Here is a 13,900-nt window from a genome sequence, read left to right as displayed (position 1 = left end):
GTATATATTTATACATGCTTGTATGCTAAATTTCGTCGTTAAATAGTTTATAATGAATCACGAATTAAATACATATATTACTGGTAAAAGGTATATGATATACATGTTTTCGGAAAGCTGGTGAAAAATCAATAACTTTTCATTTAGAAATCGCGTAATTTCGATGAACGAATCAAAAGATATGGTCAACTGAATTATAATTGACGTTAATTGAAATTGCTTTTAAATCTGCAATTAATATTTAAACAACCTGTTTATGAGATTGATAAAATACTACTAGCCAAGTAAATGAATCCTTATATAAGGCACGTATCGTTTTGTTGAACAATTGTCAAAATTGACTTTTTGAAATGACTTTTGATAACTTTTGTATGTCGATCTCGAGCATTAGGATTGTGATACACTATAACCCAACCTAGTTTATTAGACATGTATTGACCAACATATGTTCTCTAGGTTGAGATCTACGGTTAATCTTGCATTCCGAGTTACGGTCACTTTTTGATGAATGACCTTATGTGTTGCTAAGGTGAGTTTCATTTGCTCCCTTTTTAATTGCTTTTGCAATCTATATTTTTGGGCTGAGAATACATGCACTTTATTTTAAACGCAATGGATACAAGTACATACTAAATTCTACACTGAGTTTGAACCGAAAATCCCTTAGCTTTGGTAACTAGTAACTGTCGGTTATAAGAACTGGTGGGCGCGAGTAGTAGTATATGGATCCATAGGGCTTGATATCCCCATCCGGGCTAGAGCACTAGCCTTTTAACGGACATATGCTATTTGAGAAGCGTACACGTTGGTTTGCATGTATTATTAAGATGATTATACAAAGGGTACAAATTATATATACTTTAAGTTTAGTTACCAGGGTGCTCAATCTTGTAGAATATTTTGATAAACGTTTCTGGATGAAACAACTGAAAACTTGTGATTCACCTTTATATACAGATTATGCGCAACATTAAAACTATGAACTCACCAACCTTTGTGTTGACACTTTTAAGCATGTTTATTATCAGGTTTCTAGAAGTCTTCCGCTGTTTGCTGATATGTGATACAAGCTATGTGCATGGAGTCATACATGCTTTATTCAAGAAAACTTTGCATTCACAAAATCATCACCGTGTATCTTATTTTGACTTCATTGTCAACGGATGTATTATGTTAAACTATTATTTATGGTGATTGTCTATATGTAGAAATCATCAAACGTTAAAAACCTTAGAAATTGATATTCATTTATTGTGTACCTTTTGAAAAGAATGCAATGTTTACAAAACGTATCATATAGAGGTCAAATACCTCGCAATGAAATCAATGAATGACGTGTTCGTCCATATGGATTTGGAGCGATCGTCACAGATTGGTTAACCATGGTTGTGTGTTGTAGTTTTAGCATATTAAATTGTGAATTATATGCTATTGGCGATGCTAGCTTATTGTGAATTGCGGATATTTAGTTTTGCATTGTGATTGCATGGTTGTTGAGTTGCTAGCTCGTATGCGGTATTTGTGTAAGTGTTTGCAAGTAAGTAGATTATATATGTATATGTATAATTATTGCATTCATTAAACTTTATGCTTACCCCTCTCGTTGTTTACCTTTTTATAGGTATCGATGATGCGGAGTTATCTAGTTGCTAGACTAGGGTTGATAGACGTTGCTTAAGCTTGGAGGATTAGCTTTTGGATATTTGGACGCGAATTGGGGATTGGTAGTCCTCGGAATTATACTCTTGATATCAGGTTGGGTTATTGTGTATTAACCCGTATTTCGTGTGATTGAGTCATTTTTACAAATGATTTTGTAATGTATAATTTGTGTACCAAGGGTCATTATAAATTGTTAAACGTATCAAAATGTTATGTATTATGAACGGTATATTGGGACCTAACTTATAAAAAAGTGCTTCATTTTTGGTAAACGGATTTGGGGTCGTTACATTTTTTGAGAGTTGTCGATGTAGTGATGTGTTGATTGATCATCAGAGTGACCAACACTGTGGTCAAAATCACGACCGGACTGAAAAATCGACCGTGATTCAACTGACGAACATATGGTCCCAAATTTAATTGTTTATTGTCGCTTTTTAACTAACCTCGTTCATCAAAATTCTCTCACGATCGAAGAACAAACAACCGTGCGCTCGAACATCTCTTCCACGAACGAATGATAAGTTATTATCTATGTTCCTAACATGCTTGATAATCTTCATAATCGTTTGTAATCTATGTTCATGAAAACCCTAATTTGAGATATATATAGCAAATACTCATCAATTAGCATAAAAACAACTTGTTATACATGATAATACAATGTTTTAATGATTACTCTGCCAGAGAAACCTCTAATATTTCACAATTCTTAAAAGAAACTGGATTTAGAGTTTGCATATTTCAAATGACAACTTACGGTTCTTCTATCTCACTTGAAGAATGCGATACATGAACTTCTCTAGGTATAAGTCAACACTGTAATTAAAAATGTTTGATTATTACAACAATCATAGATAAGTTTCAAGGATTTAAGTGATAATCCATTATTTAAACTGTTACATCATGGTCGAACCATAACATAGCTGCAGAGCCGACCGTGGAATGACTGTCAAATTATTATCGTGGATCTCTTGACCATAATTTGTGTTGATTTCCATTATGCGCACTCTTTGCCTTGACAAAACGTGCTAAATCTATGTATGAAGTACATTAGACTGATCGTTACAAATTAATCATTACGAGAAATCTGATTAAAGAATAAATCGGCCGTTTTTAAATGTGATCAAAACAACATAATCACAAAACCATGCGAAGAAAGGATATAATGTTCTGCCTAACTTAGAATGAGGGCATAATCTGATCAAGATCATATATCCAATTTCATTGTTTTTGCAAGAATTTAAATAGGAAGTGCAATTCTCGATGTTTTTCTTATTTAAGTGTTATGTAATAAATGTCTTATCTTGCTATGTGGATCATGGAACACGGGTCCTCATCCACTCGGCGATCTACAAGAGAGAATACAGATCGTCATCGTACACAAGCGAACCTTCGCAAAATCATTTATGGGAGAGAAGTAAACTTCATGGACTAACCCAGATTCAAACAAATATTCAACAGAGATGGATGTTTCTCATTCTTGATGATTCATGGGGAAAGATATCCCTCAATCATCAGGAGAATTCTATGCTAACTTTCGCCTTACAGATAACAACACAGTAACCTTCAAGTTATTCGAAAACACCTATGACTGGACATTGCTCTTGGGAAAGCTCTAAATGTTCATGCCACATGATTCACCTTCTATTCAACGAAACACTCTCTAAGCTTTACCTGCCTATCTTCCTTGTTAACAAATAGGAGATTGCATAAAAACATTTATTCAAGACTACCCAATCCTTCGTCCACCTAGTCGAGCTCTACTTGGGAAGAGTTAAAAAGGTTCGTGTCCATCCGAAGGTAATTCCACACATTATTCGGTCGATAACGTCCTAACTCAACTTTTGTGAAACACAACCATTTGCAAAAGATGAATCTAGACATGAACAGGGACACATGCGATGACTAATCTTTTATTTTAATTTTAGTATTTATTTATTTATTTTTTTTGAAAGGTAAGGAAAATTTCATTAAAGCACGAAAAGAAACAACGGTTGGGAATGTGTACCCAACAAAAACACGAAGAAACCGCACGAAACTAACCTATCCTACTAATATTACAAGTTGCAAAGATCGCAACACAAATCTAAAGAGACAAATACACACTTGGGTTATTTAACCAATCGAGCCACTCGATCTTCTTCCTTTTTCTCGTTCTATTTGAGATCTATTCGAAGGATTTGGTTTGAATCTCGTTTAGAGCGACCGGAGGGTTCCACATTTTACCATGAAACACCAAATTATTCCGGTTTTTCCAAAGGAGATAAACACAAACCCAACTAGTTGCTTTCCAAATTTTGTGCCAGAAAGGAGACATTTGAGCAGAAGAGTTACCACTAATGATTTCATGGAGGCTTAAATTTGTAAAGCTTCCAAGCCCCCACCAATTAAAAACCCGAGTCCAAATATCCAAAGAATGCTTGCAAAATATGAAGATGTGATCAATTGTCTTGATCCCGTCGTCACATAGGGGGCACCGAATACTATGTTGATCAATGGCCCTTTTGTCAAGTTCCACTCTTACCGGTAATCTTTTTTTCATAATACGCCAAGCAAGAATCTCGACTTTTTTCGGGATTAAATTGTTTCGGTTTGTTTCGTAGTTACCACTCCCGATCGCTAATAACTTTTCGTCCAAAAGAGAAGAAATACATTTAATAGTGAACACATTATTTGAAGAAAGTGTCCATGCCCAGCCATCTCGATTCTGAGCTGAAACCTCCACGTTCGATAGCAGCTCCGAAATACCTTCGAGATCCCCAGCCGTTCGACCTGTCGGCTGCCAAGTCTACGACCAATTTACAGAAACAGAATCACCATCCCTGCTGAACATCGAAGCAACCGAAGCTAATGGGTCAGTTGCAAGCCTGAATAAGCGAGGAAATTGGTCCCGAAGAGGTGCGTTGCCAATCCATATGTCATCCTAAAATAAAGTATCTGACCCATTCCCCAATACTTTGGAAAATGAGTTACTGAATGGTATACCACTATCATCGATTGCCTTTCCTGCCAAAACAATATTAGACCACGTGCCAATCACCGAGGGGCGGGTTAAGACACCCCCCAACGATAAGCCCCCACACGAACCATAAATGCTTCTAATGATTGAAACCTAAAGTGAATTGGTTTTGGTTTTGAACCTCCACCACCATTTTCCGAGTAAAGAAAGATTTTTGCTATTTAAAGACCCGATGTTTAACCCCCCGTTTTCAAAAGATGTAATCACATTATCCCATTTAACCCAATTTATTATGGAACCCGTACCCGACCCACCCCAAAAAAAGGAACGTCTTACTTGCTCAAGGATTTTTAGAACACACGACGGGGCACGAAAGAGTGAAAAGTAATACAACGGGAGACTCGAAAGAACTGATTTAATTAGAGTTAATCGTCCTCCGAATGACATCATACGCATCTTCCAACTTGCAAGTTTGCATTGGAATTTCTCGATAACTATTTTCCAATCTTTTAATTTTTTCATATTCGACCCAATTGGCAACCCGAGATAAGTAAAAGGAAATTGCCCGACTAGACAACCAAGGATATTTGCTACGTTTTCGACTTCAATACCCGAAGTTCCAATACCATACAAGCAACTCTTCTGAAAGTTAATTTTCAACCTGGAAGCAAGTTTAAAGCAATGTAATAAGTATCGGAGACTAAGAATATTCTCACGACTCCACTCCCCAATAAAGATAGTGTCATCCGCGTATTGTAAATGGGAGAGAAGAACATTATCATTACCAATCCGGACACCCATGAAAAGACCCCGATCAATTGCCGCCTTTGTCATGATATTTAAACCTTCTGTCGCGAGAATGAAAAGAAACGGAGAAAGTGGGTTACCTTGTCTAACTCCTCTTTGTAAATAAAATTCGTTTGTGGGTGAACCATTAGTAAGCACAGATATCGAAGCCGTTTGAAGACATGAGAGAATCCATTTTCGCCATTATTCACGAAATCCCATAGACTTCATTACTTCCATGAGAAAATCCCAATTTAGGCTATCAAAAGCCTTTTCAAAGTCGACCTTAAACAAGAGCCCTTTTTGACACGACTTCCTTAAAAAATCAATACTCTTGTTAACAATTAACGCCCCGTCTAAAATAAAACGATCACGAAGGAAAGCGCTTTGTTCTGGACCAACAAGGGATGGTATGACTTTCCTAAGACGATTGGAAAGAATCTTGGAAATTATTTTATAATAACTACCAATTAGGCTAATTGGGCGGTACTCATTCAAACCAAGCGGATCTTTCTTCTTCGGGATTAACGTGATAAAGGAAGCGTTGCACCCTTTTGAAAAACTTGCATATTCCCAAAACCAATGAATAGCATCAACGAGTTCCACTTTAATAATTTCCCAAAATTTTTTGAAAAATCTTAAATTGAACCAGTCCGGCCCCGGCGCTTTCGAGCTACCACACTCAAGTATTGCTTCATGAATTTCCTTTTCATCAATAAATCTTTCGAGAGCTTCGGCATCCTCAGATGAGAGAGAATGATATCTAAGGTCTTCAAAGCTCGGTCTCTCAATGTCGATCTCCTCAAATCTACGCTTAAAGTGGTTGTATATTTCGGTTTTGATATCGAACGGGTTGACATTCCAAATACCATCAATCATGAGCCCCCGAATGTTATTGAAATTATTTCTTCTACGATTTGATGAGTGAAAATATTTCGAATTCTCATCCCCGTCTACCACCCATTTGACGTGCGCTTTTTGTTTTAACATATTAACTTTAACCTGTTCTTTTTCCAACCACTCCTTGCGATGCTTCTGCCACTCCTCGAGTTCCTCGCTAGTCAGCCGCCTACATTCGGCTTGAAGTTCAAGTTGATTGGCTTTTAATTTTGCTTGTTCAATCTCTACATCAATTGCATTATATTTGTCACGACTCCAAGATTTAAGCGCATTTTTAACATTTTTCAACTTATTTCTAAAAATACAATCCTTTCTATTTGTGCTCGACACCTCTAGGGCCCATGCTTCTTTAATAATTTCGGCACAATCATCCTCCTCAAACCAAACATCGAAAATCTTAAATGGCTTTGGCCCGAAATTTCTTTCCTCGTCTTTAAGAACAATGGGACAATGATCCGAGAGATCCCTATCAAGAATAACCACAGATAGATCCTTCCAGAGTTGGTAGAATTTATCGGTAACAAGGAATCTATCGAGCTTGCTATATTTTACCACGTCATCACTAACCCTTGTGAAATTTCTTCCACCCAATGGGATGTCAATCAACCTTGAGTTAGCAATAAAATCGTTGAACCTTTTTGCTCTATATTCAATAAATTCACAATTGAACCTCTCTGATTCGTCACGGACCTCGTTAAAGTCTCCACATAGAACCCACTCTTCATCACCATCAATAAGATCATAGAGGTCATTCCAAAGCTTTTGTTTCCTCGAATCATCATGCGGACTATAAACATTCACAATGTTAGAATTACAACCCGAACATTTCCATTTACCCTTAATACCAATTACACAATCGAAACTAATGTCCATTTCAGCCTCGAAGACATTTGTATCCCAAACCAAAAGCTCCCCCCCCCCCCCCCCCCCCCCCCGATTTACCAACCATTTCCTTTTGAATGAAGTCACAATCACTAGAACCCCATAAAAGCTCGATCCAATTTCTATCAATGGTATTTAGTTTTGTTTCTTGAAGAGCCAAACACGACGGTTTTTCCTTTTGAATTAATCTTTTAACATCACCAAATTTATTTTTACGACTCCCAATCCCGTGCCCCCTCAAATTTAAAGAAACAATCTTCATAAATAACAAACAAAAACGAAGAAGAAAGATGAAGTGGACTTAACTATTGAGGGGGAATCCTCATCTTCCATTTGAGGCCAAGCTTGTTCCCTTAATCTCGAACACCAGCACTATTGAGTGAATTATTCGAGCAACAATTGTTCTTGCCTTTTGCTGCTTCTCTGTTTGAGACAGAATTCGAAGTGGATTGAGAACATTTCTGAGCACACGAGGTGCAGGAAGATCGAATAGGATGGGCATCAGGTTTCCGAGCAACATTCTTGGCGTTTAGCATTCTGGAAGAAGTTTTCCATTTACGAATGGAAGACAAGCAGCAATCTTTTTTACCTTGATGCAATTGAGATTTAGGTCTCTGCTTAACTTTCTTATTCGGCGATCTAACTCCAGCATCGTTCCCCTGGCACTGTTGAGCAGGCCCATCAATTTTTTTATTTTTTTTTGGATTATTACAATGTAACATACTTTTTTAATTGATTTAATTTTCACGTTAATTTTGATAATGGTTTAATTAATATTATTATATTGACAAAATAATATATTTGTGTTAAAATAAATTATAAAATTATATTAATGATTACGTGACATTAAGTTGATCAATCTCAGTCACTATATATTTACCATTTACCATTATAACGTGACAATAAAGTGATAGTTAAAACTAAGTCACAATAATCTCAGTTATGGTTTGTTTTTGTATCAGCGGCGGAACATATATAGGACAAAAGGAGCTATCCGCCCCGGCTCGATTTTAGGAAAAAAAAATTTTACACTAAAAAAAATATATATACGAAGAAATAAGATTTTTTTAGTGTTTACCCCTCTTCGATTTATTTCGCCCCATCTCGGGTCAGGGTCAAGTTCCGCCACTGTTTTAAATACATCATTTTTGTAGCTTGTGTTTTGAGTTGATTTTCTTCCTATCCGTTGTACTTGTTTAATTTTTAAATTCGTTCAATATTATTGATACTTTTGTTTAAAAAAAAAAAAGAGTTTCAAAAACAATGATTAGAAACCTCATATTGTACTCGGCGTGATAGCTATTCGCCTATTCTGTTTACCGCGTGAACGGCGAGTTGAGAATGAAGAATGCAGTGGTTTTATTTATTTATTTATTTATTTTAATTTCAATCAAATATCAATATTTAATTTTAGTAACCTCATAATAAAAATTACATTTGATTGGTGTAAGAAATACGAAACAATTATATAAAAGGGAAGCCCAAGTCAACTAATACGTGTGACTGTCCTATTACCTCCTTGTTCCTATTTTTCTCATTATATTATATCATATCTCTATATTTAAATTACACTTAACTCAATTTGGTGACTTATACTCTAGAGCACGCATTTAGTCAAGATTTAACACCTCTACATGTATCGACTTCCAACCATAACTACATTTAAACGACTTTGACCTGTGAATAAAAATGAGAGTAAATTATGCCTCTAGTTTACTTTGAAATTACATTAGCCATCTTTATCTTTAAAAATCACAACGATAATCTCTATAATTTTCATAAAATTACAATATATTTATCTTTTAACAATTACACCGAACTCATTTTTCTTGAAACTACACCAATTAGCCTTATATTTTCTAAATTACACCGATAGTCTCTAACTTACATAAGTGTACGTTGATGGTCCCTGATTTATATAAAATGTGCGTTGATCGCCTCTTATTTTATCGTGCATTTTAATAAGTCATGGATCATCAGTGTACAATTTTATGTAATTCAATGATTATTGGTTCAGTCTTTAAATTATAAGGACGGTTGATAGAATTTCAAGAAATCATATTGATGATAGACGTGCAATACCAAATCAATTAGGAACAGTCAGTGTAGTTTGAAATAGATATGACGAAAGAATTTTTTGCAGCTCTATTTTTGAGTTAACAGCAAGCGTCGGTTTATTGGCGTCTTGAGTGTCGTTTAGAGCCTAAATTGAATTTCAGGCATGATTTAAAACCCATTGAAATTTGATTCTACAATTTTCATGGCGTCTCAATTTTATTTTACTATTTTTTTTAAACAAAATTTTCTACTTATTGGCCGAAGGTTCACTCGAAAGCAATCTCTTTATCCGTCGAATAGAGAGAAGGATGACTTTCTCTACTTTGAGAGTGTTTCACTCTGGGTGAAGAAATGACTTGTTTTTATTGTGAGATAGGGGAATGATTGTCTACATCTCATATCCCCCACACACCACTCATGTGGTATTGAGTTTTTTTGTTGTTGTTATCGCTATATTTTATTCTAAAAATTCTTTGTTGAAAGTAACGATATATAATACTTACTACATAAAAGAGGACGAATTTCGGGAATGTTTTTTCCTTTAAGTATATATTCAACATACTAACTTTATTACTCGAAAATATCTAATGTGTGCTCTAATGGCACATGATAAGACCATTATTATATATGAAATTTATATTCCGACATTGATTTCTAATGTTTCGGCGTGTTGTTTTTCATGATTTTTCATAGTTGCCCTTAAATTCGATTTATTAAAAGTGATAAGATGGAAGATTAATTTCAGAAAAAGAATATGTAATAAATAATTGTATATGTAATAGTGCTCTTATTGTATCCAAAGTGATCAGGATATATTTTACTTTTTCACTATCTACTTAGTATTTTTTGTATTTTCTATTTATTTTGTCTTAATGGTAATAAAACATAATTTTGTCTTGTTATTAATATAATTCAATTTTTATTCTTATACATATTTATCATTCTGTAAATTTATAGACGTTGTTCGTTTTCTTCTTCGCTTGAATTGAATAGGTTAAGACATCACCTATGAATACGATAACGGATTTATTTAGATAAGTTTACATACGCGATTTATAAGGCCCATGAATACGGACGAAGCCTTAGTTAAACTGAACGATACTAAAAGAAATTCATAACTATCGTAACGAGTTTGGGAAGCGGTTTTGGAGACATCTTCTCCCTTAACCCTCAATTGATGGTAACCGGAATGGAGGTCGATTTTGGGATACACACGGAATCCTTGTAATTGATCATGAGGTCATTGGTACGGGAAAAAGGATATCGGTTCTTAACCGAAAATTATTTAGTTCACGCTAATCTATACACATGAAAGGAAAACACTTTCTTCTTAACGACTAGGTTTCGACCTTCCTAGTTCTATTCCTAGGTATCAAGTCAATTTCGAATTCTTAACCCAAAAAGTTTAATGTACACCCTCCGATAAAATTTGTCGGCACGCAATAGTTTTCCGTTGGTCACTTGAATGGCATAAGTAGTATTTAAGGAAAATGGTGGAGTGCAAGGAGTAGGAGTCAAAGCCTTGGATACAAAACATTCATCGGCACCCGAATCGAATAAACAAGAAATATAAGAGTTGTTGAGAAGAAACGTACCCATGACTAGTTCATTGTCATCTCGGGCATCCTTGGCGTTAGTGTTGAAAGCTCAACGGCGTGCGTTGGTTTTAACTTTATTCTTCGGGCATGCATTTCTAAAATGACCCGGTTGGCCAGATTCGAAACAAACACCCGCTTTTAGCGCATTGGGCCCCTTTTGAGCGACGGGGACGGTACTTTTACAATCGCTGGCCACATGGCCACTTCTTTGACACTTGTTGCAAAGTGGTTTGCCACATTCACCCAAATGATGTTTGCGGCACTTGTTACAATAAGGTAGGTTTCCGGCATACCCCTTCTTGCCGCCGGGGGCGAAAGGCTTCTTGGTGAAGTCATTGCGGTTGAGGTTGCTTGATTGAGAGGCTTCCCTTTTTCTTTTGTTGCTACACGATCGATCCTCGGTCGTTGCTGCCGGCGCTTCAAATTCATCCACCGTTTCTATAAATTGGCGGGCCATCGTTAAAGCCTCTTGTAGGTTAGCGGGTCTTGATGACATTACCCCGTGTTGAATGCTCTTAGGGAGGCCATCCATGTAAAGTTCAACTCTTAGGGACTCGGGAGTCATGAGGGTTGGACACATTAAAGCTAGTTAGACAAACCGTTGATTATAAGCTTCGAGATCATCCCTGACTGTTTTTAAATTTCTTAGCCCCTGTTCGAGCCTTCGAGCCTCGTCACGCAGGAAGTATTCGATGATCATTCTTTCTCTTAGTTCGGTCCAAGAGAGTGTGTGGGCTTCATCGGTACCCACCAATTGTACATACGTGTTCCACCATGAGAGAGCAATATCGGTGAAAGTGAGGGTGGAAAACTTGACCTTATCTTGGTCCTGACAGCCGCTTATTCTAAAAATGACTTCCGTTTGTTCGAGCCATCGGGTGGGAGCAACCGGTCCCCCGGTTCCATCGAAAGTGGGAGGTTTGCACCCCATGAAGTTCTTGTAGGAGCACCCCTCATTTGAATTACCGGCTCCATGACTGTTGTTGTTGTTGAAGGAGTGACCGGCCATGACCGCATCTACGGCGGTGGCTATCATTCATTGAAAAGCTTGTTCGAGAGTTTCGGGAGGAGTGTTGTGTTGACCTCGGTGAGCCATTGTTCCTTCATGACACAAGAATATCGTTGATTAGTATTATCAATAATACTAATCGTGATATGGAATAATGATGAAGAGAAAATTTTCCTTGACCCGTCTTAAATTCTTTATGTCATAATGTCAGAACGTCCATATGATTCAACGTCATATAATCACGACAATTATATTACCCTAATTCATATGTGCATTCGACATTATTTCACAAATTCAAGGTGACGTGTCAATCAAATTAAATAACGTGAGATTAAGATAGAATAAGAGTTAGGTATGAATAAAAGAGTTCGAGTATAAATGCACAAGTAGTCAAGTAATTCCTCCTTCAAGTCTATATGCCGGTTGTAGTCTAGACTCACTAATGTACCCTATGACTCGGGGTTGACACCAATGAACTCTAAATCCCTACAACCAACGCTCTGATACCATCTGTAGCGACCCAACAAAATCGTCATTGACGGTGCTGTCTACTTAGGTCCCGTTACGTGGTTATAAGTCTTTAAAACAACGTTTGACCAAAAATATGTCGCATTCATTTCAAATGTAAAGATTGTTTCAAAGTTTACAAGAATAGTTCAACCACAAGTTACGTTATAAGTACAAATGAAACCTATGCGACACAATTTAAAAGTAGCCAAAAGACGCTCCATGTATGCATATATACTCGACATCCAATGCAAGTATCAAAATAATGAGTGGAAGCATGTATCACAAAATGTTCAAGGACCGGAGAAAAACATAGAAATCTGTCGACGAAAACGTTGGTGAAATCATAGGTTTAAGTAAGTAAGTAAGTAAGTACAAATGAACCACAAGATTTATAACATTGAAAATAATAGTAAACCATTCTAAAATTTGTTATCACGAGTACCCAATTATCAAGGCTTAACTTTCCATCCATAGAAACCCATCACAATAGTGTTAGAACATACACTGTTTCTCGAAAATATATTTCATCCAATAACGGTAGCAAACCGTCCGAATGAGGGTTTGTCAAACCCGTATGGCCATACAACATAAGTTCTCGCTTACACCCGGCAAGTGTAACTAATGATAATCGAATTGAGGATTTTGTTCTAACTCGTATGTAGAATGTTTGTTTTCGTACTTGTGTTCACTTTGTAAAACGAAACGTTTATGTTTTCTCATCCCAAATGTAAGTTTAAAAGAGTAAAAGTGGGACTATGATCTCACCTTGAGTGCACGAGTAATAAAGTACTTCACAAGTAAACGTGTGCAAGGACAATTGCTAGTCTTGACCTAAACAAGTAGGTTGTATCAATAACGGTAAACACGATGGGTCAAAGTTGTTCAATTAGTCATATGGCTCGTTACGACTCGATTACATATAGCATGTGAATCACGTTGCCAAGTTTCATGCATGATACAAATATAAAAGCATGTTAGGATGATTGCATAAGTATTTGGTTAGGTTTAAACTAAAGTCAACTTTGGTCAAGTCAAAGTCAACAAAAAAGTCAACACATTCTGATCGGGTTCCGAACTATTTTTCTGAGGTTTTTAATCATATATAAGCATGTTAGAACAAGTTACATGTGAATCGGCGGTGCGTAGCATATCAAACATTTTTTGTAAAAGTGACAAGGTAGGTCAGTCCCTGAATGCGGCTATTGCCGCACCGCGACACAGAAAGGCCGCGCCGCGACACTGTGCGGGAGCTGGTACCTGGGCTGTTTCAATTGTTCAAGTCTCATCCAAACTTCAATTTATCATAACTCATGAACCGTAAATACCTAAAACGCATACCATACATCGTTGGAAAGGTAATTTAACGAGGAACACAACTAAACAGCTTTTATCAAATAAAAACATCATTTACAAAAATCAAAATCCAAGTTGAATGCTCATTTAATGTTCATCATAAATACTTTCAAGTTCATAAATGCACATTTATGATTCGGGAATTAAATGCACACATATAATACGCCGTTTTATAGGTAA

At 36.4% G+C, this 13,900-nt stretch overlaps 1 protein-coding gene across 1 annotated transcript; it reads right to left on the bottom strand.

The window, feature by feature from the left end:
* Positions 1-3,832: 3,832 nt before the first annotated feature.
* Positions 3,833-5,458, bottom strand: LOC139902293 (uncharacterized). Its single transcript, XM_071884932.1, has 2 exons — positions 4,961-5,458; positions 3,833-4,453 (listed from the first exon to the last, which is right to left on the bottom strand). Exons 1-2 carry the CDS (start codon positions 5,456-5,458, stop codon positions 3,833-3,835), a joined length of 1,119 nt encoding a protein of 372 aa, XP_071741033.1.
* Positions 5,459-13,900: the final 8,442 nt, after the last annotated feature.

Source organism: Rutidosis leptorrhynchoides, chromosome 3 (genome assembly GCF_046630445.1).
Source record: "Rutidosis leptorrhynchoides isolate AG116_Rl617_1_P2 chromosome 3, CSIRO_AGI_Rlap_v1, whole genome shotgun sequence".
Taxonomy (NCBI): domain Eukaryota; kingdom Viridiplantae; phylum Streptophyta; class Magnoliopsida; order Asterales; family Asteraceae; genus Rutidosis; species Rutidosis leptorrhynchoides.
This window is presented reverse-complemented; position numbering and strand designations above follow the sequence as displayed.